Source organism: Cydia fagiglandana, chromosome 22 (genome assembly GCF_963556715.1).
Source record: "Cydia fagiglandana chromosome 22, ilCydFagi1.1, whole genome shotgun sequence".
Taxonomy (NCBI): domain Eukaryota; kingdom Metazoa; phylum Arthropoda; class Insecta; order Lepidoptera; family Tortricidae; genus Cydia; species Cydia fagiglandana.
The window spans coordinates 2622615-2648971 of NC_085953.1; the positions used below are offsets into that span (position 1 = coordinate 2622615).

The 26357-nt window shown below is 39.8% G+C and overlaps 1 protein-coding gene across 2 annotated transcripts in view; it reads right to left on the reverse strand.

Moving 5' to 3' along the window:
- LOC134675547 (talin-2-like) overlaps positions 1-26357 on the reverse strand; it is a 75004-nt gene that overhangs the window by 14575 nt on the left and 34072 nt on the right. For both annotated transcript variants that reach the window (XM_063533810.1, XM_063533809.1), the window contains 36 exons: positions 26164-26276; positions 25648-25759; positions 24820-24897; positions 24209-24336; positions 23744-23836; positions 23151-23306; positions 22335-22548; positions 21973-22101; positions 21277-21425; positions 20187-20313; positions 19763-19840; positions 19196-19314; positions 18561-18653; positions 18205-18324; positions 17413-17670; positions 17038-17163; positions 16320-16439; positions 15690-15884; positions 15183-15301; positions 14743-14875; positions 12384-12541; positions 11167-11296; positions 10248-10369; positions 9747-9912; positions 8714-8806; positions 8496-8570; positions 7861-8017; positions 7238-7350; positions 6349-6477; positions 5766-5945; positions 4988-5130; positions 4391-4528; positions 3512-3560; positions 1837-1874; positions 1314-1416; positions 515-624 (listed from right to left, as the gene is read on the reverse strand). In XM_063533810.1, coding sequence (XP_063389880.1) covers positions 515-624; positions 1314-1416; positions 1837-1874; positions 3512-3560; positions 4391-4528; positions 4988-5130; positions 5766-5945; positions 6349-6477; positions 7238-7350; positions 7861-8017; positions 8496-8570; positions 8714-8806; positions 9747-9912; positions 10248-10369; positions 11167-11296; positions 12384-12541; positions 14743-14875; positions 15183-15301; positions 15690-15884; positions 16320-16439; positions 17038-17163; positions 17413-17670; positions 18205-18324; positions 18561-18653; positions 19196-19314; positions 19763-19840; positions 20187-20313; positions 21277-21425; positions 21973-22101; positions 22335-22548; positions 23151-23306; positions 23744-23836; positions 24209-24336; positions 24820-24897; positions 25648-25759; positions 26164-26276 — 4564 coding nt within the window. The remainder of the gene's footprint in view (positions 1-514; positions 625-1313; positions 1417-1836; positions 1875-3511; positions 3561-4390; positions 4529-4987; positions 5131-5765; positions 5946-6348; positions 6478-7237; positions 7351-7860; positions 8018-8495; positions 8571-8713; positions 8807-9746; positions 9913-10247; positions 10370-11166; positions 11297-12383; positions 12542-14742; positions 14876-15182; positions 15302-15689; positions 15885-16319; positions 16440-17037; positions 17164-17412; positions 17671-18204; positions 18325-18560; positions 18654-19195; positions 19315-19762; positions 19841-20186; positions 20314-21276; positions 21426-21972; positions 22102-22334; positions 22549-23150; positions 23307-23743; positions 23837-24208; positions 24337-24819; positions 24898-25647; positions 25760-26163; positions 26277-26357) is intronic.

Below are 26357 nucleotides of genomic sequence, written 5' to 3' on the forward strand. Positions count from 1 at the left end.
CGTAGGGGATTATAGGCAAAGGTATTCTTTCTTTCTTCTTTCTTTATTCAGGGATCGAAACCGGTTTCTGGTATTTTTTAAATATTTTCCTTATCCTTTTTTTTTCTGAGCCTTAATCTGATTACCAAATGAAATGAAGGGTAAAATTAAAAAAAAGGCTATTACACTTAATTCAAAATGTATGAAAATGTTTACCGTTCAGTGATCAGTGATTAAGTGATGGACAATTATAGTTCGTTTGTTTAGCTTTAGAAAGAACTTGCAAGAAGATAAGCGATCTTGACATGTCTTTTAATTGAGAAACCCTTTTTAAAAACCAAAAACTATTACTTATGAAAGCAGAAGAATATAAATGATCGTATTAGATTCATAATTGTTACATATTTGCCGTAACTTATTTTTAAAATGTGTTTTTCAATTAAAAGACACATCAAGATTGTTTACCTTTTTCCTAATGCTAAAAAAACGAGGTATAATTGGCATATAATGGCCTATATAGACATAAGTTACAGACCTGCCGGTCTCCAAAGTGTATTTGGCACTGCATTGCTGTAAGAGTTGCTCGCACTCCTCTATAAGGTGTTTCATCTCCTCTCTATCGGCTTCTTTTAGGAGGTCCATCACCTAAACAAAATAAGTCATTATGATTTGGGCTTTTATACACCAGTTCAATTGGCTATTACCGTAAAACGGGGTGAGTAGGTTTCGCGGGGAGAGTTGGGTTGTGAATGGGGAGAGAAGGTTTGAGAGGGGGGTGAGAAGGGATTTTAAGGCTACTGCTACAAAAATAATGTATTCCAATTTAAAATGGGGCTAAAGTAATACGCATAATAAAAAAAATCAATCCAACAATCTTCTAAAATCACCTTTGTATGAAAAACCCTCTCACCTCAAATACGAGGCACTACGGGGTGAGGTGGGTTTTCCTCTTTATAGTCAAAGTTATGAAATGGAACTACACAAAATAAAATACAAACTCTACTATACAAATATCTACTAAACTAGAAACACTTCATACTTTAGCAACAAGTGATCTTAGCAACATTTACGCCGCTGCAATGCTTACATGGCATCTTACGTACTGTTGCTACAGTAGAAAGTGTTTCTAGTTTAGTTTAGTTTATTTGCCAGTTTCGAAATTACCCCGCCTTCGCATTTACCCCAATGCACCCTAGTATATATTCTCCGGGATGGCATTAGTCAGTTAATTTTGTGCCTAGTGCAGCCGTTTAAACATTATTAAGTGCGAATCCAAAGTTCCTTTTACCCCACTAACAAACTAAGACTAAGAACTAAGAAACTGTCTCCCTTACCTTCTTTCCAATATCAATGACGTTCCTCGCAGCCTGTTCTCCGTCTGTCTTGATTTGAACCTTGAAAGTCGGCTTCTGAAGCCATTTATTGGCGATGAGCACTCTGTAAGTTAAGAATTGGAAACGTGATGAAGGAGAATTCAGTTAGAATGACGTGAATACCTACCAGTATTTTTCTCTATACTAATTCAAATATCTCATAATAAAAGTAGACTATTCACATAGATATGGTGATTGCTATCATAATACATATAATTATATGAGATGCAGGATCAGTATCGCCATTATACGCGCCACCAGCATACCCGAGGCACACGCTACCGGTTTAAGTCCACTGCCAGGTGGCTTGGGTTCGACGACGGTGCCGCCCTTCCACACATCGACTGAAACCCCTTTTCTACCCTACCCACATATGTCTTACCTAACCCTTTGCCTATGTATTACTTATGATTGTTGTAATACATATTTACTGATTTTAATTTAATTATATTTGTTACGGAAATAAAAAATAGAATATACATACTGTGTTTGAACGTAGCTCATTGCTGTCATGTCACCTTCCTGCAAACAAAATTAAACATTCGATATGAGAAGGAAGATCTTCTACTCTTTATATCTTTTTGACGTGATAACGTCTTATAAATCGATGAACACCGGTAGCACGCACGAAAAAGTGTCACGTTGTGGACAGATCTCCATGGTAACGTTGTGGACAGATCTCCATGGTAACGTTGTGGACAGATCTCCATGGTAACGTTGTGGACAGATCTCCATGGTAACGTTACGTAATGTAATGGTAATGTTTTCTTATGACGTTATCACGCAAAATCGCACGCACGTTATCGTCCGTAAACCAACTTTACAGACACCATATTTAATTTATTTAACTAGTAGTTCGCCCCGAACTGTGAACTCGCGGTTCGCCAAAAAGATCAATTGAATGCAGTGCTACTTAGTTAGAGATGGGCATTTCGTAATTAATTCCTGATTCCACGATTACTTGAAATTACTTTGTAACCTGATTATCGATTCCCAGATTACTTTGTAATCTAACAATACCAAATTACTAAGTACCTACCTACAATTCCATTTGAGGAATCAGGAATCAATATTTCGAATATTACAAATACTAGTAAGTAATTGGAATCAATGTCGATTCCTCATTACAGAAATATATTACTTGATTCCTTTCAGATTACATTTCGTACTACTACTATCAAAAGTATAGATGTTGGTGACTTACTAGGATACCTTATTTGTAAGAGGTGTGCAGATTTCGAAAATAATGACTATGACCAATAAAACGACATCCATGACGACTTTTAAGACATACTGCATGGCCGCCATTTTGGAATCCAAAATGGACATCATTTTCGAAATCTGTGCCCCCCAAAACCTATAAAACGACACCCATGACGATTTTTATGACATAGTGCATGGCCGCCATTTTGGAATCCAAAATGGCCATCATTTTCGAAATCTGCGCCCCCTAAAACCTATAAAACGACACCCATGACGATTTTTATGACATAGTGCATGGCCGCCATTTTGGAAACCAAAATGATCATCATTTTCGAAATCTGCGCTCCCTGAAACCTATAAAACGACAACCATGACGACTTTTATGACAAAGTGCATGGCCGCCATTTTGGAATCCAAAATGGTCATCATTTTCAAAATCTGCGTCCCCCAAAACCTATAAAACGACACCCATGACGACTTTTATGACAAAGTGCATGGCCGCCATTTTGGAATCCAAAATTATCATCATTTTTGAAAAAATCGTAAATTAAAAAAAAAAACATTATTATTAATGTGTAACAAACCGAGCAATTTCATTTGATACCAAACTCGACCATACTTTCTTGCAATTAAAATGACCAGAATAGCAAGACCCCTCACAAATGGCTTTTTAGCATTGTAAGGTCTTCTAGCTCAATAACCTCTTGTTCGAGCCTGCTCAAAAATTAATGACTAAATATAATGCCCTCAACTACACGTTAACCCAATTTCATTTAAATTAGAACAAATTTACTTAAGTTCTTGAGTATCAAACTATCTTCTGATAGTTCAGCTTAAAAACATCGAAATGCCGGGACGTGCCGCTAGCCAGCCGCGTGATCCAAGTCGAATGTAAGAACTTCGCTTCGCTTCGCTCGCTCGTTCGACAAGATATATAATACAACACAACAACTTACATCTTCTTCTATGGCTCCTTCTATCAAGCCTGCTTGTTGTCCATTTTCCCTGCAAATAAATAAAAGATTTAAAATTAATTCAGATAATCACATTGGAAACGAATTACAAGAGGTGCGGTAACGATCATCAACGTACAAACACAATATATGTGAAAGTTTCGTCTTACGGCTTTGCCTTAGCTTAACTAAATACCATTTTTTTTGGATTCTTACTCTTTAAAAAAACATTTTCTTTTATGTCACTGGATATAAATGTTTGAAAAAAAAAACATATTGTACTGGGTCGGTACCGGTAGACTTTTTCGTACATTTTAACCGGTTGGTTTAAAATTTTCTTTACTATTTTATAGTTGAAAGTCATTAAAATCAAATATTAAAATAAAGAAGTTAACAGTTGAGAAACTAAAAAAAAACATATTCTGAAACCTGGATGTAGGTACTACAGTTTGGTGAGCCTTCCTCATCACTACACCTTATCATGGTATAATAATATACTCCGCCTGGTACTCTCTTCCCGTCTTTTCTAGGTCACCTGACTGACACAAGCCTACGTCATCATGCGACAGCGCTATCTGATAATATGCGATAGCGCTATATATAGCGGCCATGTGATTGTGACGTAGGCTTGTGTCACTTTGGGAAGAGAAGACCATGTTTTATTAGACTATGCACCTTATAAAACAAAGTCCCCTGCCGCGTCTGTCTGTTTGTGTATTTGTATGTTTGTTCCCGATAAACTCAAAAAGTACTGAACAGATTTCATGCGGTTTTCACTTATCAATAGAGTGGTTCTTGAGCAAGGTTTAAGTGTATAATTTGTTAACCCGTGCGAAGCCGGGGCGGGTCGCTAGTCTATTATATTAATAATTCAAGTTATACCTGACGCAAGTGACGAGTTTTTCCGAGATCTCGATGACCCCCTTGGTGTAGGTGTTGAACATCACCCACGTCATTGCTTGCTGGTTCTCTGGGGTCTTGATGGCTCGCATCAGTCCTGATGCCCGAGTTATGAGCTCCCTAGAAATCATTCATTTTATTAAATCTGTTTAGTTATTATTTGGATCAAATAAAATATTTAGTATGATCTGGTCTTCTGAGCAAAATTTTACACTCGTAGTTTTTGAAATAATCAAGTTGCAAAAGATACGTAAACAGTGTGAATAACATCTCTAAAGATGGAACGACGATGGGCGGCTCACAAGACTTGCCTGTGGGTTGTATTGTGGGTTAGGGGCTTACATTACTTATTAGCGCCACTTGTGCCATCCCACTAACCCGGGGTTAACCGGTTATACCGTTAACCCTGGGTCAAATTGTACTGGTAACCATTATAACTTCAGGTTTAACCGGTTAACCCCGGGTTAGTGAAATGGTGCAAGTGGCCGTTAATAGCATAATTTTGCCCTGCTTATCGTTTGTGCAGCCTACACACGGAGTAAAGACGAATTTAATGAGCATTATAAATGAAGTATTTACTTAGATTGTTGTATAACTTCGTCGGCCCGTTTCTGCGCAGCCGGCGAGGGCGCGGCCACCGGCGTGAGCGCAGGATGCTCGGTGGCACTGCGCAGCGCGGACAAAGCCTCGATCGTCGCGAATGCTGTTGGCGTCAGTGTTTCCTGTAAAACACCAAGAAATATCTTACTATAACAGTTACCTTTGCAACAAACAGTATTGAATAAGAAAAACTTTCACACTTTATATCTTTGCTGAGTTACGATAATCAGTCTATATAGTGAAAGTGAGAGTCTTTATTCTTCCACCTCAAGCATCAAGAAAACGTTTCTTGAAGGCCACTTTCTGACGCTTGAGGAGCTCTCCTGAATGGCCTGTTTGAGGTCCGACTCTTGAATGTTAGAACCGTAAATTTAATTACAAACACATTCGCCATGTTCAAATCCCCGTTTAACTTCGTCCCAGTTGTCTCCACCTTACTGCTAGCCTCGAGGAAATGTTTCTTGATTCCCTTGTCTCTGACTTTAGAGGAACTTTCCTGTGTGTATGGCCTGTTTTCTGTATGGTCCAACCCTTGAATGTTAGATCCCAACGTAAATTAAATATCAAACTTACCACAGAAACATCCGCCTTGTTCAATTCTCCGTTTAATTGCGTTCCAGCCGCATCTACCTTACTGCTAGCGTCCAGGAGACGTTTCTTGATACTCTCATCTCTGACTTTGGAGGAACTCTCCTGTTTTCTGTACGGTCCAACCCTTGAATATTAGACCCCAACGTAAATTAAATATCAAACTTACCACAGAAACATCCGCCTTATTCAATTCTCCGTTTAATTTCGTTCCAGCCGCATCTACCGCACTGCTAGCTTCCAGGAGACGTTTCTTGACGCCCTCGTCTCTGACTTTGGAGGAACTCTCCTGTATGACTTGTTTGAGGTCGGAGAGCTGTCTAGAGAGAAGAGACGATTCTTCCTTTGCCTGTACATAAATAGATTTTTAGTAATGTCCAGCAGATATAGCCTGTATATATATACAGAAATACGAATAAAAAATTTAACACTTATAATTTATTATTACTTCGTGATCTATGGGATACAAGTTTTTTAATGTTGATAAAATGATGCCTTGACGATTTGCGTCAGCCAGTTTTTCTCGAGCTTAAGGTTACTTCTATACTTACTATAGGTACCTATAGTACTTTCTTTGGGCTACTTTACGAAACCTATGTCCACGAATCCTAATCATCTCTAATACAGATCGACAGAATTAGTTGCGATTTTATTTGAAAAAGTTGTCCACCAGCAATGCTTCTTAATCTACCAGATGGCGTTGATAACATTTAGATGATATATTGAAATCTTAAATTTAGAATTATAGATACCTGGTGCACGATGCCCGGTCTAGTGGTTCGGAAGCAAGAATCCTGTGCAGTCGCGATCAGCTTGTAAATGCGTTCCGTGTCCACCATGCCGTGTTTGGACAGCTCTGGATGCTGCTCCGATACTGACAGCTGCAAGAAAAATCCATTTGAAAAACGCGATAAAACAGATACGTCATTACCAGGCAGAGTGATAGCAGGTGGGCCAAAGTGTTAACGGAATGGTGGCCGCTTTCAGACAAACGAAGTGCCTGGCGTCCATTGGCTCGTTGGGTGGACGACATTCGGAAGGTTGCGGGTCACTTCTGGATGAGATTGGCTCAGGACCGGGATAAGTGGCGTACTCGAAAAGCTCTGCGCTAGGGTCAGCCTCAGACACCTTTTGGCCCAAATCAAAATTTTAACTTAGCATTGAGAAGCAAGCCACCTCATACTTATGGCTTTGGAGAGTCCAAGAATTGGCAACTTTAGCCTAGTAATTACAATTTGCTTAAATAAAGAGTTTTCTGTGTTGTCACCTATAGCTGACATAACTTTATTTAGGCCACCTACAAGCATTCTGTGTCATATTGTAAAGCAATGGGGTTGGCCATCGAAGTATTTAGCAGGTGGCTCCAGCATAGCTTGCCCTGTCAAATTATTGTTTTTTTAATGGAATTTTATGCCCTTGATGCCAGTTTAAGCCAAATCTCATAGAAAAAGGGGCAAGCAATGATAGCGCCATCTATGCAAACCTCTGACAGTCTCCAACCCCATTTTAAACTGAAATAAATATCATATACTAACAAAAACCCCATTATGTCAGATTATTTGGTATGCCAATATCCAATATTATATTTCAAATCTCATATTTCTGGATATAAAGACTTGTTGATTCAAGTAAGATGCTTACCAAGTAAGCGCAGTGTTCAGCATAATCCACGTTGTTGTTAACTGCCGACGCCAAGTAGTCGAGGGAGGTGCTGAACTCCTCTCTGGATACCGGCTCCTCGCTCTTCAGGTTCTCTGCGAACAGGATTACTTGATTAAATTTAATGATAAAAGTCTGGTGGAATTCTGCATTGGATGTTAAAGGGGTATCGAGACGGGACTGACGAAATCAATCGATTTGTTCAGGAAAATAATTGGTCAATCTCATCTAGCGTCCACACGTACAAAAATTAAATCACCAATTTGCATTCTACCTACTATGAAAATTGGCATTTGTGTATCTGCACCTGCTGATGTGATCGGGGAATCAAATTGGTATTTGCGTCCGCACGGCCCTGTTCGATCGGAGAATGTCATCAGATTGGCGAAAAATTTTCTCGTCTGGATACAACTTAATATATTTTTACTTTTTTTATTGTGGGACGCACCACATTATTACAATCTATAAATTGTAAATACAGATGTCAATCACAATGAAAAAATCCACCTGTATTTACAATTTATAGTTTGCATAGGATTTTACATACATCAAAATTGTGTGCGTATACGGTTTTGGGTTGACATGGCATGAGTAACTTTACTTACTGATAGCTTCATGTTGCGTTTGCAAGGCGGACACGCACTCGGCGTACGGCAACGCGCAGGTGGGCCTGGCTTGTATTGTGCTCTGACGTAGTTGCAACGCTCTGTTCATCTCGTTGCATTCGCGTTGCAGCTTATCTCCGCTTGATGAGGCTCTGACCTGTTAGAATGATAAACCATAGACTATAGATAATCGGTACCTGGGTTATACGAGGGCATAAATAGTTTTTTTTTGCATTGTGTGTAGGAAAAGTAGGTGTATAGGGAAAGACGTGCTCTTGTGTTGGAGGCCAAGACTCCTTTTGGTAAGTAAGTATAGTGTGTAGGAGGTTTAAGATTTTCAATTTATTACTGTTATCATTTTTTAGGGTTCCGTACCCAAAGGGTAAAAACGGGACCGTATTACTAAAACGCCACTGTCCGGCTGTCCGTCTGTCTGTCACCAGGCTGTATCTCATGAACCGTGATAGCTAGACAATTGAAATTTTCACAGATGATGAGATGTATTTCTGTTGCCGCTATAACAATACTAAATACTAAAAAGTACGGAACCCGACTCGCACTTGGCCGGTCTTATTTAGATATACAAATTTGCATACAATAAAAATAATGAGCAAGTATTTCTAAGTATATTTTACCAATTTGTTGATAGCATCACTCAGCGACCGGCAAGCATCCAGCATTCTTCTTCTCGATTCGAAGGTGTTTGGATCCTATGGATATAAAGCCGTTTAATTAATAATCTTTTGTATTATTAAACTTACTTAGTCTCACTTAATAAAATCCATAATTTAATTTATTTAAGTCACCTACTAATTACATGATTATATTTAATTAATTAAAAATGTTAACTTACATTATTACCCAACTCCGCAGTTTTCAGGAGGTAGTAAGTTACGAAACATAACTCCTGAGAGGTTTCGTCTATTCTGCTGTTCCTTGTTGGGTCCTGGCAAGAAAGAGTAGGTATGAAAATAATAGAAAATTTGAAAATGGTTGTCAAAATTTCAATATATATGTAAAGTAATCAATTTCTTTACATTCCCCACCAGAAGATTAGAAGAACATCATAATTTTAATATGGCAGTCGCTTTTGTATAGTTATCTACTCCGGCATAGATTTGGATAGCATAGAACACTCTATGGTATCAACGAAGTATCTATGTTATCAGTTGCACACGCAAGTGTTATTGTAAACGTCAAATTTCTTTTGAATTATGACGTTTAAAATAACACTTATTTAATTACACAAACGGGTCTACCGCGATATAATTTAATTGTTTTTACTTTTTTGTCAGTCTTTCCGTGACCACAGCTTGTGCAACTCAGCTGAAAAGTCGGAATTAAAGGTAAAAATAATGAAATTATATCGCGGTAGACCCGTTTGTGTAATTAAATATGTGTACAAAACACGAGAGTTTAAAGTGTTATAAAATAACACTTGTCTGTGCTACCAAAATCGCTGCCGCTCAACAACAAGTCCGCCTGTAGAAACAATTGGTGTGTGAATTCTAGAACATAAATAGGTACCTACGTTGCTAAGCGCCCATAGCGAACTATGACAAAAAGCCTGGACATCGGAGACTATAACGGTTTCCACTTTAGCTGCCATTTTTTGGTCAACATAGTGCACATTAAATTGACGATTGATTATTAACTTTAAAGTTAAAGTCATAGAGCATGTTTTCGCATACCTCATAACTCTTCAAAGCCTTACCTAAAGCAGATTCAGCGGTGACGTGTGCTGTACGGGCGAGCGATCCCGGCTTGCGACACTGAGCGTTAAGTTCTCAGCCATAGAGTTGAGTTTAGTAGTGTACCATTTCATAATTCATTGGCAAGCTGATTTGAATCTTAAAAGAATAGTTAAAGGGTATCGATTCGCTTACCTCATCGCTCTTCAAGGCTTTAGCCAGTGCTGTTAGCTGAACCGCAGATTCAGCGGTGACGTGGGCAGTACGGGCGAGGGAACCCGGCTTGCCAATACTGAGCGTTAAAGTCTCCGCCATAGAGTTGAGTTTTGTAGCGTAGGACTCTAGTTTCGCTTCTAGTTTCCTGTAGAAGGACCAAAATATATGTATAAAAAGAACCTGATAACTTGTGGGTGCAAATATCAAGTGCTTTCAGACAGTATACGTATAGGCTACTTGTTGGTTGTCTAAAAAGTTTAAACATGTCATACTAAGTATAAGGTTCTAAATCACATATTTACTTGTGTTTTCTGTTCTTAAAAATCAAAAATACGGGTGAGGCAAATGCACTATGATAAGGCCATATACAACAAAAGAGTATTTTTCTGCGTTGTGCTTTAGAATGTTACAGATATGCACTACATCTGTACTGAAGATTGAAAATGATAGAACCAAGAGAAAAAAATTGAAATCACTTACTTCTTATCCCCTTCCATCTTATAAGTTTCCACTGGCAGGAGGAGTTTCTTCAAGTCTTCGTACGCTATGTTGTTGTTTTTATCAGTTTTCAGTCCGATTACTGCCTCCGCGTTATCCAATTCCTGTAAAAGAAATATAATTGTGTAAACCTTAAACAAAAAAGAAAAAAACAAACAAAAAATAGCTACGATTTTATGGTCCTTTATGATTCCTATTCGCGCTATTCGCCAATTAGTGTTTTACAAAAAATACCCAAAATCAATTTACAGTACAGTCGGCATCAGATATATCGGAGCGGCCAAGGCGCTCACAAATATCTGAGCACGCCTCTATTGTCAAGGCGTTAGAGTGCTTGTTAAGATATTGTGAACACCTTGGCCGCTCCGATATATCTGATGGCGACTGTACATCTGGTGCTACTTTACCGCCCTAGGGCGTAATTAACCTCCTAAGGCCCAGCCATACAAATAAATAATCCAAAATTTGCCACTGCAATTTGAACCTATACTGTAAGAAATTGAGTTGATTTTGCTTTATATAAAAAATGAACGACGCGAGACAAATGCAACTCTGTTCCAATTGGATATGATTTAAATTTCATCGAACTGAATAAGTACTATAGGTAGGGCCTTGGCTTTACGAGGTTAAGGACAATACGTGCCTGTGTCAAAAATTTAAAGGGCCATATGTACTGTAAAACGTTGTACAATACAAGTGCGAAAAGTAGGAAATTCACAACGAGTGGCGATAAACTGAAACACGACCGAAGGAAGTGTTTTAAATCGACAATCGTAATATACTGTGTGTCTATAATATTTATAGAGTTCCCTTGATTTTTTTGGATCTATCATCAGATTTAGAACCTCGACCTTCGAAAAGTTGACGAAAAACACTAGTCTCCTCCTAAAATCAAGCTTACCTTGAGGATATCATCTGTGATGGTGACCACCTCGCCCTCGTTGGCAGGCCTCCACGTCACCACCTGCCGTCCCGTCTCCAAGGTGAGGAGCTTCAGCCGATCCTGGAGCTTCTTAAGATGATCTGCCAACCTGATAAAAAAAATAGATCTAGGTCTGGGTTCCCTGTGCATTAAAATCCGAAGAGTTTTTAGATGTAGAAGAATTTCCACAAAACATAATGGGCCCGATTCGGATTTTGAAATAGACATCTTTTAGACATCACCAAGATACGATAACGATATGTTTAAGATCTATCCTGTCAAATTTGACATTTGCGCGATTCTGGAGATACTCTTGAACGATTTCCACAAGATATGACTTAGAGCTCCAATTCACATCTAATAGATATCTTACGCTATCTTACGTAAAAGTGACATTTTCCGGAATTGCGCTGCAAAAGAGAATTAGTTGATATCTAAACTATAACGTATCTAGAATGGATCTAGTACGTGTCGTCTCTTGTGAATATCGTGAAGTTCGAATACGCCAGTATCTCCTGTGCTCGCAATGAAAGATAACAAAGTTTCTTTTTTTTTTGTGGCCCTATTTGCCACTTTTGGGTTATTTCTAGTCAGGATCGCGAGCCCTTTTCATCCTTATAGGAGAAATAATTGTCCTAAAATTTCCATATATTTTTCAAACTTTCCCTTTCGTAACCGCCATACAAAGTATACAGGGAAATGGTAACACAATAGTAAATTACTCTGGGACATTTTTTTTATCCCATTAGGTTCGAAAGAGCTCGTGATTCTGAGTAGAAATTACACAAAAGTGGCAAAAAAGATCACAATATATAAAAATGCCAAAAAATAAAAGAAACGCTCACACACGACTTCTTTTATTCTTTTACGCTTTTATTTCGTAGGTAATTACACGCACATAACTAATTCACTCCTACATACATACCCACATAACTTCACATAAACATTTCCACTTACTTATAGCTTACTAACTAAGACCTTTTTAACCGACTTAAGTCTTTTTATTATTTGGATCAGTCAATTAATAAAAATTCTTAGTTGTAATGTAGTAGCTTTAATAATAATTGTATTTCGCTAAGATCCCCACGTCACAGGCTAAGCCTAGTGTGGGGATCATTGTACTGCTTCCCTGTAATATCAATTTATGAAATAAATATTTTTTGTATTTGAATTTAGAATTTGTTTGCTGAACTCACCTCCTCCTCTTCTGTTCGTCAGCAACATCGACATGTCCTCTCATGTCAGCCACGTAGCGGGTGAACGCTGGTGCGAGCTCTTGAGCGTCACGGTTGACGCCCGCGGCCGCTGTTGCGAGGCGGGCGCGAGATGCCAGCAGAGATGCTGAGGGGACAGACTGAAACAAAAAAATTAAAAATATAGTCCTCCTCATCGATTTCGATGACGGCGACCTCAGCAATTACGGATTACGACTGTCATGGGCCCGAATGCGGCTGGCCAGGCCGAACTTGGTCCTAAAGACTCTTCTGCAGGTGCTACAATAGAGTTGGCCAGACGCGTTGTATGTATACGCGTAACGGCCTGGCCACGACATTGGTCTAAGGCGATCGGCGGGGCGGCGGGCGGGGCGGAAAACGCGAGCGACAGGCATGCCACGTACTTTCAGTAGCGGCGGCAGCGACTAGGAGCGGCTGGGACGTAGACGTATTTAAAATCATGTTTTTTTTTTCAAAAGTGCTAAGAATATATTTCATTGTTTGTCAATGGGTGCATGGGCTAAATACAGGACGACAAATTTATTTACATCTAGTTTAGTATTTTATATATTGTATATATAAAGCACCCAAAAAAACGAGTACTTACACAAGAATAAGTGTGGAGACATCACAACATACTTAAATACGCGAAAGTACATTTAAAATTTCAATAATAAACCCTTCCGTCTCCATGTCGCTCGAAAAAAAAACAAAATGTTTTGTTCCGCATCGCCCCGCTCGATCCGTCGCGCCGCCTAGGCCGGTCGCGCCGCTCTAAAGTCGTGGCATCGCCCGCGCTGCCCGATACAAATGTTCGAGTCGCGCCCCTCCCCGCTCGCCGCCGCCGCCGGTCGCCCGGTGCACGCCGCGCGCGTTGCCGCTCGGCGACAAGGCTCGTGGCATGCAATATGCGTCGCCGGGTTATTGTTTTTGCGACTTACCGCCGGTCGCCGCCGCCGATCGCCTTAGACCAATGTCGTGGCCAGGCCGTAACGGCCTGGCCACGACATTGGTCTAAGGCGATCGGCGGGGCGGCGGGCGGGGCGGAAAACGCAAGCGACCGCCAGGCATGCCACGTACTTTCAGTAGCGGCGGCAGCAACTAGGAGCGGCTGGGACGTAGACGTATTTAAAATCATGTTTTCTTGTTCAAAAGTGCCTAGAATATATTTCATTGTTTGTCAATGGGTGCATGGGCTAAATACAAGACGACAAATTTATTTACATCTAGTTTAGTATTTTATATATTGTATATATAATGCACCCAAATAAACGAGTACTTACACAAGAATAAGTGTGGAGACGTCACAACATACTTAAATACGCGAAAGTACATTCAAAATTTCAATAATAAACCCTTCCGTCTCCATGTCGCTCGAAAAAAAAACAAAATGTTTTGTTCCGCATCGCCCCGCTCGATCCGTAGCGCCTACTAGGCTGGTCGCGCCGCTCTAAAGTCGTGGCATCGCCCGCGCTGCCCGATACAAATGTTCGAGTCGCGCCCCTCCCCGCTCGCCGCCGCCGCCGGTCGCCCGGTGCACGCCGCGCGCGTTGCCGCTCGGCGACAAGGCTCGTGGCATGCATTATGCGTCGCCGGGTTATTGTTTTTGCGACTTACCGCCGGTCGCCGCCGCCGATCGCCTTAGACCAATGTCGTGGCCAGGCCGTAAGAGGGCTTCGGTCTCTCTTTACCGGTCAGTCGGTCGGTTTTAAAATATATTTTTATTATGTATGCTAGTTTTAAGGTATTTATGTATGGGCCACTAGTTGCATGAAATAAACATTATCATTTCTTTTTCATTTCATTTCATTTACGTTGTTGGCGTTTGGCATCTAAGATGTTGAGGCGGTTTTCCTCAAACATTTTGATGCGGTTAGAGATGAAAAATTAAAAATACTGTGTGTACAAACAGTAACACTCCTGACCTGTAAATCAGTGGACCTTATTACAAAAGGCATAAGATCCACCAGCGCGGGGAATGGTACAATGTCGTTCTGTGCCATGCCGGTCCAAAAGTCCAATTACGCTTGCAGCATTACCGCGCTGTATGGCGATAGATACTAATTGGACAGGCCAAGACCCCAGTACGGGGTCGTTCAAAATATGGTTATACAGTAAGTAAATAAACTTCTTAGTCGGATACTCTTGTCAGAGCAGTCGTGGTCATTGAGGTCGTTGTATGGCCTTTTTCGTTGTTTCCCGCCATGCTAGCATAGAAAACTCCGTAAAAAAGTGTCTTATTACATGATGCAAAATGTTAGATGTGAATGCTGGTAAACACTCGTTTGATACTAACCTCACGTATCGCTCTTTTTAAAAGAGTATAGTAGAAAGATCTTACCTGAGCTGTGTGTTTCTCTCCCTGCCTAGGCTGCAGCATCATGTCTATCCTGTTCTCCAGATCCGTCAGGTCGTTGAGGGCTTCATCCAACGCCGCACATTGAGCTGTTGCTAGCGCTGATTGAGATGCGTATCTAAAATAATAATAAAACAGTCAAAAAGGTTTGCAAGGACCAAGATTTCGAGAGAGACCGAAAATACCAGGGAACTCCCTGTATAAGAATGAAATGCGTGAATTTGAAACTAAAAATTCATAGCTTTCAAGATAGAGACATTCAGGAAGAATGTGACATGCAGGAAGATGAGAATCAATTTGCAACAATAAATTAAAATTAACCACTAGAGATCGCTCCCAGTGACTGTGGGGGAAGCCTATGTCCAGCAGTGGACGTCCGTGGCTGATAAATAGGTAGGTAGGTAGGTAATAAGAAGAAGGCTTACTGTAGCAATGTGCAGCTCTCGTTGAGTGGGCGTGCTTCTTTCTGGAGGTTAGTTTTCCCGGCGCCTTCGGGGCAGCACTCGATAGTTGTGTTGATCTTATGCACACGACTGACACATTCCTAAAACATACGAAGAGTGTTATTGTGTTAGTTTTCGTGTGTTTAATGGAACCGATAATCACGTGATAAGACATTTTTTAACACATAAAAAAGTACTGGATATTTTATCTTGTCATAGTCAAACGTAACGTGGTTATTCTCACTTGATGGTCTCATCGGAAGATCAGCGCTGGAAGCCACCAGCAACATGCTGAGATGGGGTCATGTCGTGGCACCTTAATCTTATTTTGTGTTTTCTTTTATAGTATGTATTGTCTCGTTTGTTTGTGCTTACGAACGAATTCTATTCCATTCTATTCTACCGTGTCTATCATACGCCGGTTGGTTTGACACACACTATATTTTTTTTTATTTGTTTAACGTCACTGATCGGATAATGTTTTTTTACCTTAGCAGCATGATCAACGTCGACCATAGGTGCATCTAGCTCTTTAGGAGTAGCTTTAGCCGCGGCGTCACAAAGCTCTTGGCATTGCGCGCGCACTGCACCCGCGGCGCGCGAGTGCGGCCCAGCGCTGTTCTCCGCAGCGTGTGCGGCGCGTTGGAGGCGTGAGGCGTTCGTGGATACATCTGTTAAAAAGTCCTGGGGAAGAAGGGATAGTTGATAATATTGGACAATTCCTGACACAACTTAAATAAGAAAGGATAAAATTTTGATAAAATTTCTTTGGCACGTCCTCTTCGTCTAATTGGTTTTTCACTGCTGAGAATCGAGGCTCGGATGGAAGGGTTACCATAGGTTTTTTCGGTCACTTATAGGGCGTGCATGAACTATAGGGGGCAGCATAGGAGCCGTAAGATTATTGGCGCGCGGCGTAAATATGGCGTTTATGCTCCCGATGTAGCCCACAAGACGGCAGAACCTTACTATTGCACAAGGATACGTACCAACAAGAACGGTACATGGTAGTATGTACTTGCTTTGGCAATGTACACGTGCACATATGTTTCCGATTCAAGTCACAAGATGGCAGACCCTCCAACGCGCACGGTGTCTTATACCAATTAAATCACTCACCGAAAGATTGACGATGTTGCTCTGTGCTTCATTAACAGCACCGTCACGTGGTCGGCATTGCAGCACTAGGTGTTGCAAGTTCAACACTGCGTCTTCCAACTCCTCACGTTTTCTTAGATCCTGGTTGTAAAAAAATATTTTACAAAACAAAAATATTGTAATAAGGAGTAACGACATAGATTGCTAGTTTGTCGCGGCTCTCGCGCGTGAGTTGTACTGCCAACACGCGACAAGCCCTCAAGTCGCGCCGAATTGTCCCTTCTCGCGCCTTTCGTGGTAAGTTATGCTAGAGATGCTGGTTTAAATCATTTGAAATAGAGTTTAGATCTCAAGACCAGCAGCTCGTCAGGCAGAGAGAATCGTGAAAAAAAGGCAGATAGAAAAAGTGGCGTGACAATGAGGAAACCGAATTATTACATGAGTTGTGGTGTCAAATAGATCACACTTAATTGTACTCAAGAGCTAAAGTACGTATTCAAATGTAAGAAGAGGATCAAGTTTGATTTGGGGCACCACTAAGGGCTGATTTAGACGGCGCGCGAACTCGCATGCGATTTTAGTTACATTGCGGACTGTTGGTTACGTCCAATTCAATCGACCCATCAAAAACCGCAATGTAATGAAACTCGCATGCGAGTCCTCGCACCGTCTAAATGAGGCTTAAGGAGTATTCTATTGTCAGATTTTTTTTTTACATTCTACTCATTCTAGCACTTACATGAGGTTCCTTCTTACACCTAGCATTGGCCACATCCATAATTTTGAGGGCATCAGAGAGTTTGTTGGCGAAGTCGGCCATCGCCGTGCGCTCTGCTGCAGGGTTCGTAGTGCATTCTGCGTTTTGCTGAAAGAAAAGCATAAGGGCGGGTATTAATTTTTATATAATACTTACTATAGGATTCTGCAAAATAACAACTGTTTCAATAGATTACTGAAAACTTCCTCTAACTCTTAAATTCCACAACATTCCAAAACTTTTTACTAGTTTTTGAAAAACTATAATTTGACATTATATTTTATCAAGGATTAATAAGAACTACAGCAAATATCTTGCCGGGTTTACCAGTGGAACATCAAAGAAAATTATATTTACCTTACAATCCTCAATAATCTGTGCCGTCAACCTCCTCAATGGAGTATCCTCAATCACCAGTTTCTCTTCCTTCCTCTTCACCAGTTTCCCACTGGCCACATCGCTCCTCAAGGTTTCCAGGATCCTCTCCAGCTCCATGATCTCCTGGGTCAGCTTCGGAGTGGATGAGGGGATGGTCTTCAACTGGGTGGACAGGTCTTTGGAGGCGGTGATGAGTGCGTCTTGACATTCTGGGTCTTGGATTGAGGGGGCTACGAGCTAGAAGTATAAGTGTATTGTCATTCGCACCACGCAATGCGAATATTATTTGGAAACTAAAAGAAAAGTAGCTTGGTCGGTCAACCATATCTTGTGTTTATTGTATGTCCCTTTAATAGGTTCCGGCAATAAATGAAATACATACTTGCACTCAGCAATGATATTTTTTGAAGTGAAAACTTATTTAGCGGCGCTGTGCACTTTCTGTGATGGCAAAAATGTTAAACTCGCGACAGGTCACGTGACCGACAGATTAGACAGATAGAAAATTCGTAAGACTGACACGTGACCTGATCGAAAAACTGTTACAATGTGCAATGTAATTGAGTTTCACTTCTGCCGGCACTCCCGGAGTGCAAACCGTTGTTTTTTTTTATTCCAGGTGTTGTCACTTGTATCAGTTTGGGAGAAAAAGATGGTAACACATTCTAATTCAATATGCGTAAGGGAATGATGTAACGGAAATATGTTTGGTGAATTTAAATCAGTTAATCTTTAAGAAAACTTCCGACGAAAGGAGGAGGAAGAACGAACCCTGGCGGTGTACATGAGGTGAGTAGTCTGGCTCGCGCAGCGCCCTGCCGTCGGCACCTCCGCGGAATTCTCCGTGACACGGCAAGCCACATCACCGGCCGATTTCACTCGTAACAAAATCTGGAATCAAGCAAAAATTAGGTAAATGTAAAAAAAGAAGGGCAATTATCAGACAGATCACGATAATTAACCAATAAAGATAATGATTGGTATATAACTAACTCTTTAGTTACTTATATACCACTTTCTCTTTTTAAAATCAAAATTGTTAGAGTGGGTCTTTACCTTTAAAAGTAGAAAGTGTATACTTTGGAAAAAAAAGCCTAACATTTTCTAGAAAATGTCACAGCTCATACCTCCTTCTCCTGGCTCGGATCAATGTCGGTGCTGATCGCATACAGCAACTTCGATGAGTGATTACCGAATTCCACGGCGACATCTTTTAGTTTCTGAAAAAAAAAACAATACTGTCATTTAATTACCTTATTATTTTATAGGTAAATTTTAGCGAAGTCTGTGAGTAATGTTATGTTATGGTCTTATATGGTAAAAAAAAATCAACTCAAGTGAGTGTACTTACTGTGTATTAATCACTGACAATGTGCTACAGACGTAGTGCATAATTGTTTTTCATCGTATTTTTCGGAAACGTTCGTATTTGTCATGCTAGTTCAGTCAATGTCAGTACTTTTTGTACCGACACTGACTGCAATGGCAAGATAAGTTTGTAAGTTTTCGTGAAAATACGATGAAAAATAATTGAATCGGCTAAATTCATCTGTCAGATTATGCATTTTGGTATTAAGAAAAGGTAATAAGGTAGATATTTGATGAGAGAGTCGAATGGATTTACCCGAGTTTGAAATTAAGCGACACAATTATGCACTACATCTGAAACACGTTTACCTAGACTAAATATATCATAGGAAGCAATGTTTGTCATTTAAGATCTTGTAAGGATTTCATTTGTTCCTACATTCTTTCAACTCACCTTTTGGTCGGTCTTGGCTGTGTCACAAAGTTTCTTCGAGGCGGTGCAGAGACCCGACGCATCGCCGAGGAAAAGCTTCCTCCCGACTGGATCCTTCTGGTCTGCCAGCCTTATGGCATCTGGTGTTGAAACATACATAGTTATTTCTTAGCCCGCAACTTCGTCCATATCGAAAAAACCCATTCATTCCTCTTTAGTACCTTTTGTACTCCGCGAACCACAAGTCTTTGTGCCAATAAGATTTGAAATATAATTTGAAATATACGAGCAACTCTTTAGTAAAGGAAAATGTCATGGGTAAAACTGCATATTATACTGCAAAAAAAACAATTACCTTCAGTTGCCATCAGATTTATCCGAGCGGCCATTAATAAAATATCTGAAGAAAAACAACTTAAACATCTGGATAATAGAGACTGTCAGATATTTGTGAACACCTTGGCCGCTCCGATATACGGATATCAAAGGCAACTGTACCTAATTTTAATTTTCAGTTAGGGCAACCTGTCTCGCTGGACTATAGGTAGGCTGGTGATAATTATGATGATGTAGATTTAATTAAGTTACCTGCAGCAATGGTCGGCATGAGGTCAGAAATTGCAGTAACACATTTCGTCCCAAGTTTGTAATCCGGATTGTCTCCACCTGAGGATACATAAAGACATTGAATAGGTATTAAGGCTGTCTTGCAAGTTGTACAAGAATAACATTTTAGCAAAAAGTTTATATGAGTTAGCGTAATGTCAATGGGATTTACTGAGAAGAAATCATCACGGCTGGCTGGAAAGAAAAGGTGCAGATATTATCTATTCAGTGTAGTTATATCAATATATAAAATAAGCCAGTGAGTACCGATTACATAAAAAACTTCTGGAAATAGTGAACTAAATTCAATCTGTTTAAAAAATATTACACAAAATGCCGCGTACAATATCAGAATGGCCGTGTCGGAGATAGCGTTATCTTCAACGCCATCTATTGGTGAACTTACTTCGACAGGCCAGCAAATGAGCGGCAGCAGCGTTGGCCCGCGCCACCTTATGTTCCATCTGCTTGTTAAGGGCCAGGATTTGAGCGTCGTCGAGAGATGCACGGACTTTTCCGTCAGATACGAAGGCCTGGGGGGAAAATTATAACGATAATTTATTGAGTGCCTTGGAGCAAAACAATTTAACTGGTCGGCGAATCGCAAATTGGGGTACAGAGGGTAGTGCATAATTGCTTTCCTTTGTGTTTTCTCGAAAATGTTCGCATTTGTCATGCTACTTCAGTCAACCTCAGTACTTTTTGTACCGAGACTGACTGAAATAACAAGACACGTTCGTACGTTACCGTGAAAATACGAAGGAAAATAATTATGCACTACATCTGTAAATTAATTTAAAAAAAAACCTTAGTTGGTAATAAAATAACTATGAAATTTAATTACAGCTCCAAATTAATAATTGAGAAATATATCAATAATAAAGAAATTAAAATAATGGTTTGTGTTACAACTCGCTGGACAAACTTTAGTAGAATATAGTTTCTACCGGGTGACAAATATGTAAAAAAAAAACAGGCTACTAATAGCAATTTGATCTGAATGAATGGAGCGTCTTCTGAATAATTAAGTGTAAATAATATTCAATAATGAAGTGTACTCTATGTATAGTACAGATAAATCAAATCACCTAGCGTGGTACGTGCATGCGAAGGAATGAAAGTCATGTGACGCGAAAGCTATTAGAAATGAAGGCGGAGGGATGTAAGAAATGACAACCAAGGAAAAGGTGGATAAATTGTATGAAAAGGAAGCAGGTGAATGATGAGATGACGAATGAAAGAGCGGTATGGAAGAAAAAAACTTGCTGCGCCGACCCCAAATGATGGGGAAAGGGCAAGCGAATGATGACTCTATAGTAGAGACAAATGAATACAAACAAACGACTGAGGGAGGCAACGGGCGACCGCCGCGCGGGAACGCTGCCAGCGTGTTGGCCAAGGGCACCAAATTTTGATAGGTATTTTTAATTTTAGTTATTTTAATTGTAGTTAGTTTTAGTTTTATATTCCCTGTTAAAGAAACATAATGTACTGACCGACTGTAATATCTGTTCAGCGGAGGAAATGCTCTTCCGTGCATCATCGATGCACTTTCCAAACTGCAGCTTGGCCCGTTTCTCTTCATCGGTTTGAGGGTGCGTTGCTGACGTTGGCGACTTTACTTGTTCGCCGCAACTGTCTATCTCTGGAAATATAAATAAAATCTTAATGGTGTTTTCAAATGATTTCATATTGGGATAAGTATAGAAATACAACTTTAAATCGGTTAAAATTTAAATTTGGCTGACTTACACGGCCCCTTACTGGCAAAACGGAATATTTGTCGAGAGGACATCTGCCGTTTCTTTTTTGCCTTTTCGAGTTTTTTCCAAAAGTTACAGTCGTTTAGTATAGGCCTGACGCCTATAAGATACCTAAGTTTTGGCAATGATTGTGTATATGTCGGCGGCCGATCGTAAAATAATCAGGCACATCGTGAAATTCCTAGGCATATCGTGAAACGTGAAAATCTTTGATTCGTTCCCTGAGTTGACGGAGCCCCGGTACGCGGGGCTCCTTTTTCTGGACAGTTTGCCCTTCGGGCATCTGAAGCAACCTAACGAACCTATCCTACCTATATACTTATTGGATTAATGTGACAATCGTTAAAACATTACACAGGAACATTACGATCTGCCTGATCTTACGATCGGCCGCCGACATATATAAGTAGATATACATTAAATCCATACCCATGCTGCCCTCGAGTCGCAGCCTGTCTAAGAACTCCCTGGTGGCACCAATCAGTCGCGCCTCGGATTTCTTTCCTCCCTTTTCAGAGTCTATCCTAGTTGGAACTGGAGGTTTCTTGCCTTTCACGCCTGCGAAAAAATGGACTTTAAAAACTGGCTACTACAGAATATCAAAATTCTGAATAAAGGTGCTGGAGATGAAATGAAACTGATCAGGAAGACGTCCATTCCGCCCAGGAATCAAGACGTGTCAAGAGAAATGCAATTTTGATATGTCAAACTAAAGGTTAAAAAATAGAATGGAATTGGAGATCTTTTTAAAGGCCTCTGACCTTTTTATAGTGGAAATAAGAAGAAAATACCTGTTCCATCATTAACCAGTCTCCTCAGCGTAACAATCTCTGCATCAACCGCCTGTTTTTCCTTGGCCAGGTCTTCCCCAATGGCCTTGAACTTCGGAGCCTTGACGACGGGCGTCCACGTGGTCTGCAGATCTTGTATGGAGGAGGCGAGGCGGTCTGCGGAGTCAAGGAGCGCGGTTTGGCAGCGGGGAGAGTTGACGGAGTGCGCTGTGAGCTGTGGAAAGGTGATATCATTAGAAACTAAATAACGAAATCGGTTATTCAAATTACAAATCACTTAGTAAATTAACTTTTCTTTTTATGATAATAGGAGGCAAACGAGCAGACGAATCACCTAATGGCAATCAATTATCGTTGCCCATGGACACCTGTAACACCAGAGGGGTAGAACGTGCGTTGCCCGACTGTGAGGTAGGAATATACGCTCTTTTCTTGGTTTAAAGGTCGCATAGGTCCAGAAATACCGTGAGCGACAGTACATTCCACAGTTTAACTAGGAAAGTAGTGACACGGTGACACTTGTTCAACAACTTTTAAAAATTTTGAAGTATTTTAGACTCCCTATTTTTCATACAAAATAAATATTGTCTTCAATGGACGCCAACATAACAAAATTCGCAATACATTGCGTCTTAGAATAAACTTTAAAGTGTATTAAAAATCAAACCACAAGTTATTTTTAAAAGGCGCTGAACAAATGTTGGTCAGTATGAGGAGTACAGCCTACAGTTAAATTTTTTGCTTATGTTACAGGCCACACACGGTATATATAAAATTAAGAGTCACGGGCAAAGTCATTTAATAAGCAACTGGAACCTGTGCAGTGGTGACCAGAGAGCGCGCCGCGTCGGAAACCTGCGATCCCTTGGTGTCCAGAGCCGTGCCATCTGCCCCAGCCTGTTTTGCTAGCTCGTGAACTTTCTGCAGCATCTCAGATGTCTTAATGCATGCTGACTTGCACGTGTCGATTATCTGCTGATATATTTTAAAGAAAACCATTATATTGATATATTTATTGCACTCGTGATAGCAGCGCACTGGTAGTCGAATGGTAAGACGTAAGCTTCCAAAAGTGGAGGTACAGTTCGAACTCTTGCTTGTACGGAATTAATTGATGGGTTATTTGGAACTAGTAATACCCGTCGTAGGTATTTAATTTATTTAACAATTGCTCTTTGGCAAAGGAAGAAAACGAACAAATCCTAATTAGGCAGAGTTTCCCTTCTGGTTTGTAAGAACAAATGGAAATTTATAGAAATGGACAACAGATAGAAATGGAATTGCATAAGAAAGAAAGAAAGGAGGAAAGCTCAACGTCTAGTGATTCGGTTTAGAGTCTAATCATCTAACTAATGCAATGTTAGGACTAGAAATATCAAGATTTATAAGATACGCCATGTTCTGCTTACTTGGTGTGTCTTTTTCTGGTCTACGTGGGGATTGAACACGAAGTTGAGTTTGCCGGAAGCCAGCGAATACTGTGTTGCAGCTTTATTGAGCTCCTGTAAGTACAGAAATAATGCATAAAGCTTTTTTAAGCGCATAATTATACAAACGCTTTCTTAATAAGGTTTAGTTTTCACTACACGCTGCGCAGTTTGGTCATTGATGCGATTATGGGTTATTTGTAAGTTGAATGTTTCCAAAAAGTTCAGATATTTTCGGAGACTTCTGGAAAAATGATCAGGAATTAGAAGAAGCATCAATTTTGGAAAGTTTCCCATAGGAAATTATAAAACGCTTCAGCGATCTTTTTTTCATCGTAACTGAAAGATTTTTAAGAGAGTAATACTATTGAAAACTTTGAGAAGTTCCAAGATTTTTCCAAGTGAAAAGTTTTGTAAAACATTCGAAGTCATGTGAAAGGATGTTACCTCAGGACTCAACTGCTCAGATTTTGCGCTCGTTCCCAGCAAGCGTGTTGACTCACAGAGTGCCTTGATCTGTTCGAGCAAGTCTTTCCTTGCCTGCTGATCCATGGTGCTACTCAGGCTCTTCGAATCTGGAACAGTTTACTCAGATTCTTTGACATTTCTTCGAATACATTTTAGAAGTAGTTTCCTTTTAACCGCTATAGAATTTGTCATCGAGCGTGCTCGTGTCGTCGGGGGGCCGTAGTTGCACGAAGTTTTGTCTTATTTATCTAACCGCGGCGAAATGAGCCTGATTTTGTTATGTCTTATGTATCAGTCTACGGCTTTATTTTTTTATTTATTAACATAAAAGTATACAGCTTATACAAATACAATGTCCCACTAAACAGTTTACACGGTTTGACTGTGGGATCGTGCAGTCTCTACGTACTCTCTTATATTACATTAAAGTTTAAATCTGTCTAAAGGTTAAAATGTTAAGTCGGTACTTAAGTGTACTTCTTAAACTCGAAGTGCAATTTTAATACGTTTTTCGTTAAAAATGTTAGTTGTTGAAAGTAACCATTGTTATTCTAATTTATTATCTTATCAATATTGTTGTACCTATTTACCTTTAACGATATCCGGTATCAACTCTCGGATGGTTTTTGAAGCAGTCTCAGCTTCTAAGTAATTTGGATTGTTGAGATCTGGAAAGGAAACATGGTTAAAAATAAAGAAAAATGAATAATTTCAAGCGCATTTTTGCAGACCTATATTATAAAAGGCTTTTAAAGAAAGGATTCTGTTCGTGCACATGCGCGTTGTGATATACAGGCCTTTATTTGAGACGGCACACCAATTGCGCGACGTGTGCGTGCACGGCTCCAATATTTGAGCCGCACGTGCACGTCGACATACACGCAGCCGGTGTGCTCTGGCCTTTAGTCGTTCACTTTTCAGTGATTTGTCACACTGTGTCTCTATTTAGTGCGATAATTTTTGGAAGTTACTCGTAACATTCTTAAGGTCCGACTTAATGAATGATGAATTAACGAAGTACTCGTAATATACCGGGTGTGGCCTGTAATACGAGCAAAAAATTTTACTGTACGCTGTATTCCTCATACTGACCAACATTTGTTCAGCAACTTTTAAAAATAACTTGTAGTTTGAATTTTAATACACTTTAAAGTTTATTCTAAGACGCAATGTATTGCGAATTTTGTTATGTTTAAGGCGTGACCAGTAACGTCAATCACAATGATATGGCATGGCGATGGCGTCCATTGAAGATAATAAGTACATATTTATTTTGTATGAAAAATAGGAAGTCTAAATACTTCATAATTTTTAAAAGTTGTTGGACAAAATTTTCACTGTTTGAGGAGTACAATCTATGTTTTAATTATTTGCTCGTGTTATAGGCCACACCCGGTATAAGTCAATGTTTCACTCACCGTTTGTGGCAACTACAAGAGAATTGATAGCAGCGTTTAGAGATGCTAGTCTATTTGACAGAGACTCCTGGAGAGGTGCAGCTTCCGACGCTGGCAAAGGCTTCCCGTATGGCTGCAAATATATTAAGTATTTATATTTAATCTTTAACTATTTTTAATTTTTATTTTATTTAGATGTAATAAACACCTGTTTCAATTTATTACGCACGTACGCGTTGTAGTTTTTCTATTTCAAAATAATACAAATCATAAAAGTAAATAAAAAATTCTGTTTATTCGTTCCTTTTCTTTCTTACTTCTTTGCTATTATCATTATCATTATCATCTTTTATATTATTATCAACACCATTAGTATCAATACCAAATTAGTATTTATTTTCACGGTTACTGATTGTTTCCTGTAACCTGTTATCATCCCTTAAGAGATTCAAAAGGGGGATGAAATACTAATTCTACGCAGAAGAAGCTAGTCGTCAAATATATATCTAAAACATTTCACCGATGAAGCAAATGTACCTCTGTGATTTCTTTTTCAGCATTTTGGATAGCAACCTCTGCAGAGGCCATGGATGCGATGAAGCGTAGTTTTTCCTTCTTTGCCTTTTCAATGGCTGCGGCATCCAATACTCCTGTGGAATATTTTCAAGTATGTGTACAGTTACTTTACAAGGTTTAGAGTTTCACAGTCTATCTTCTATAACTTTAGGAAT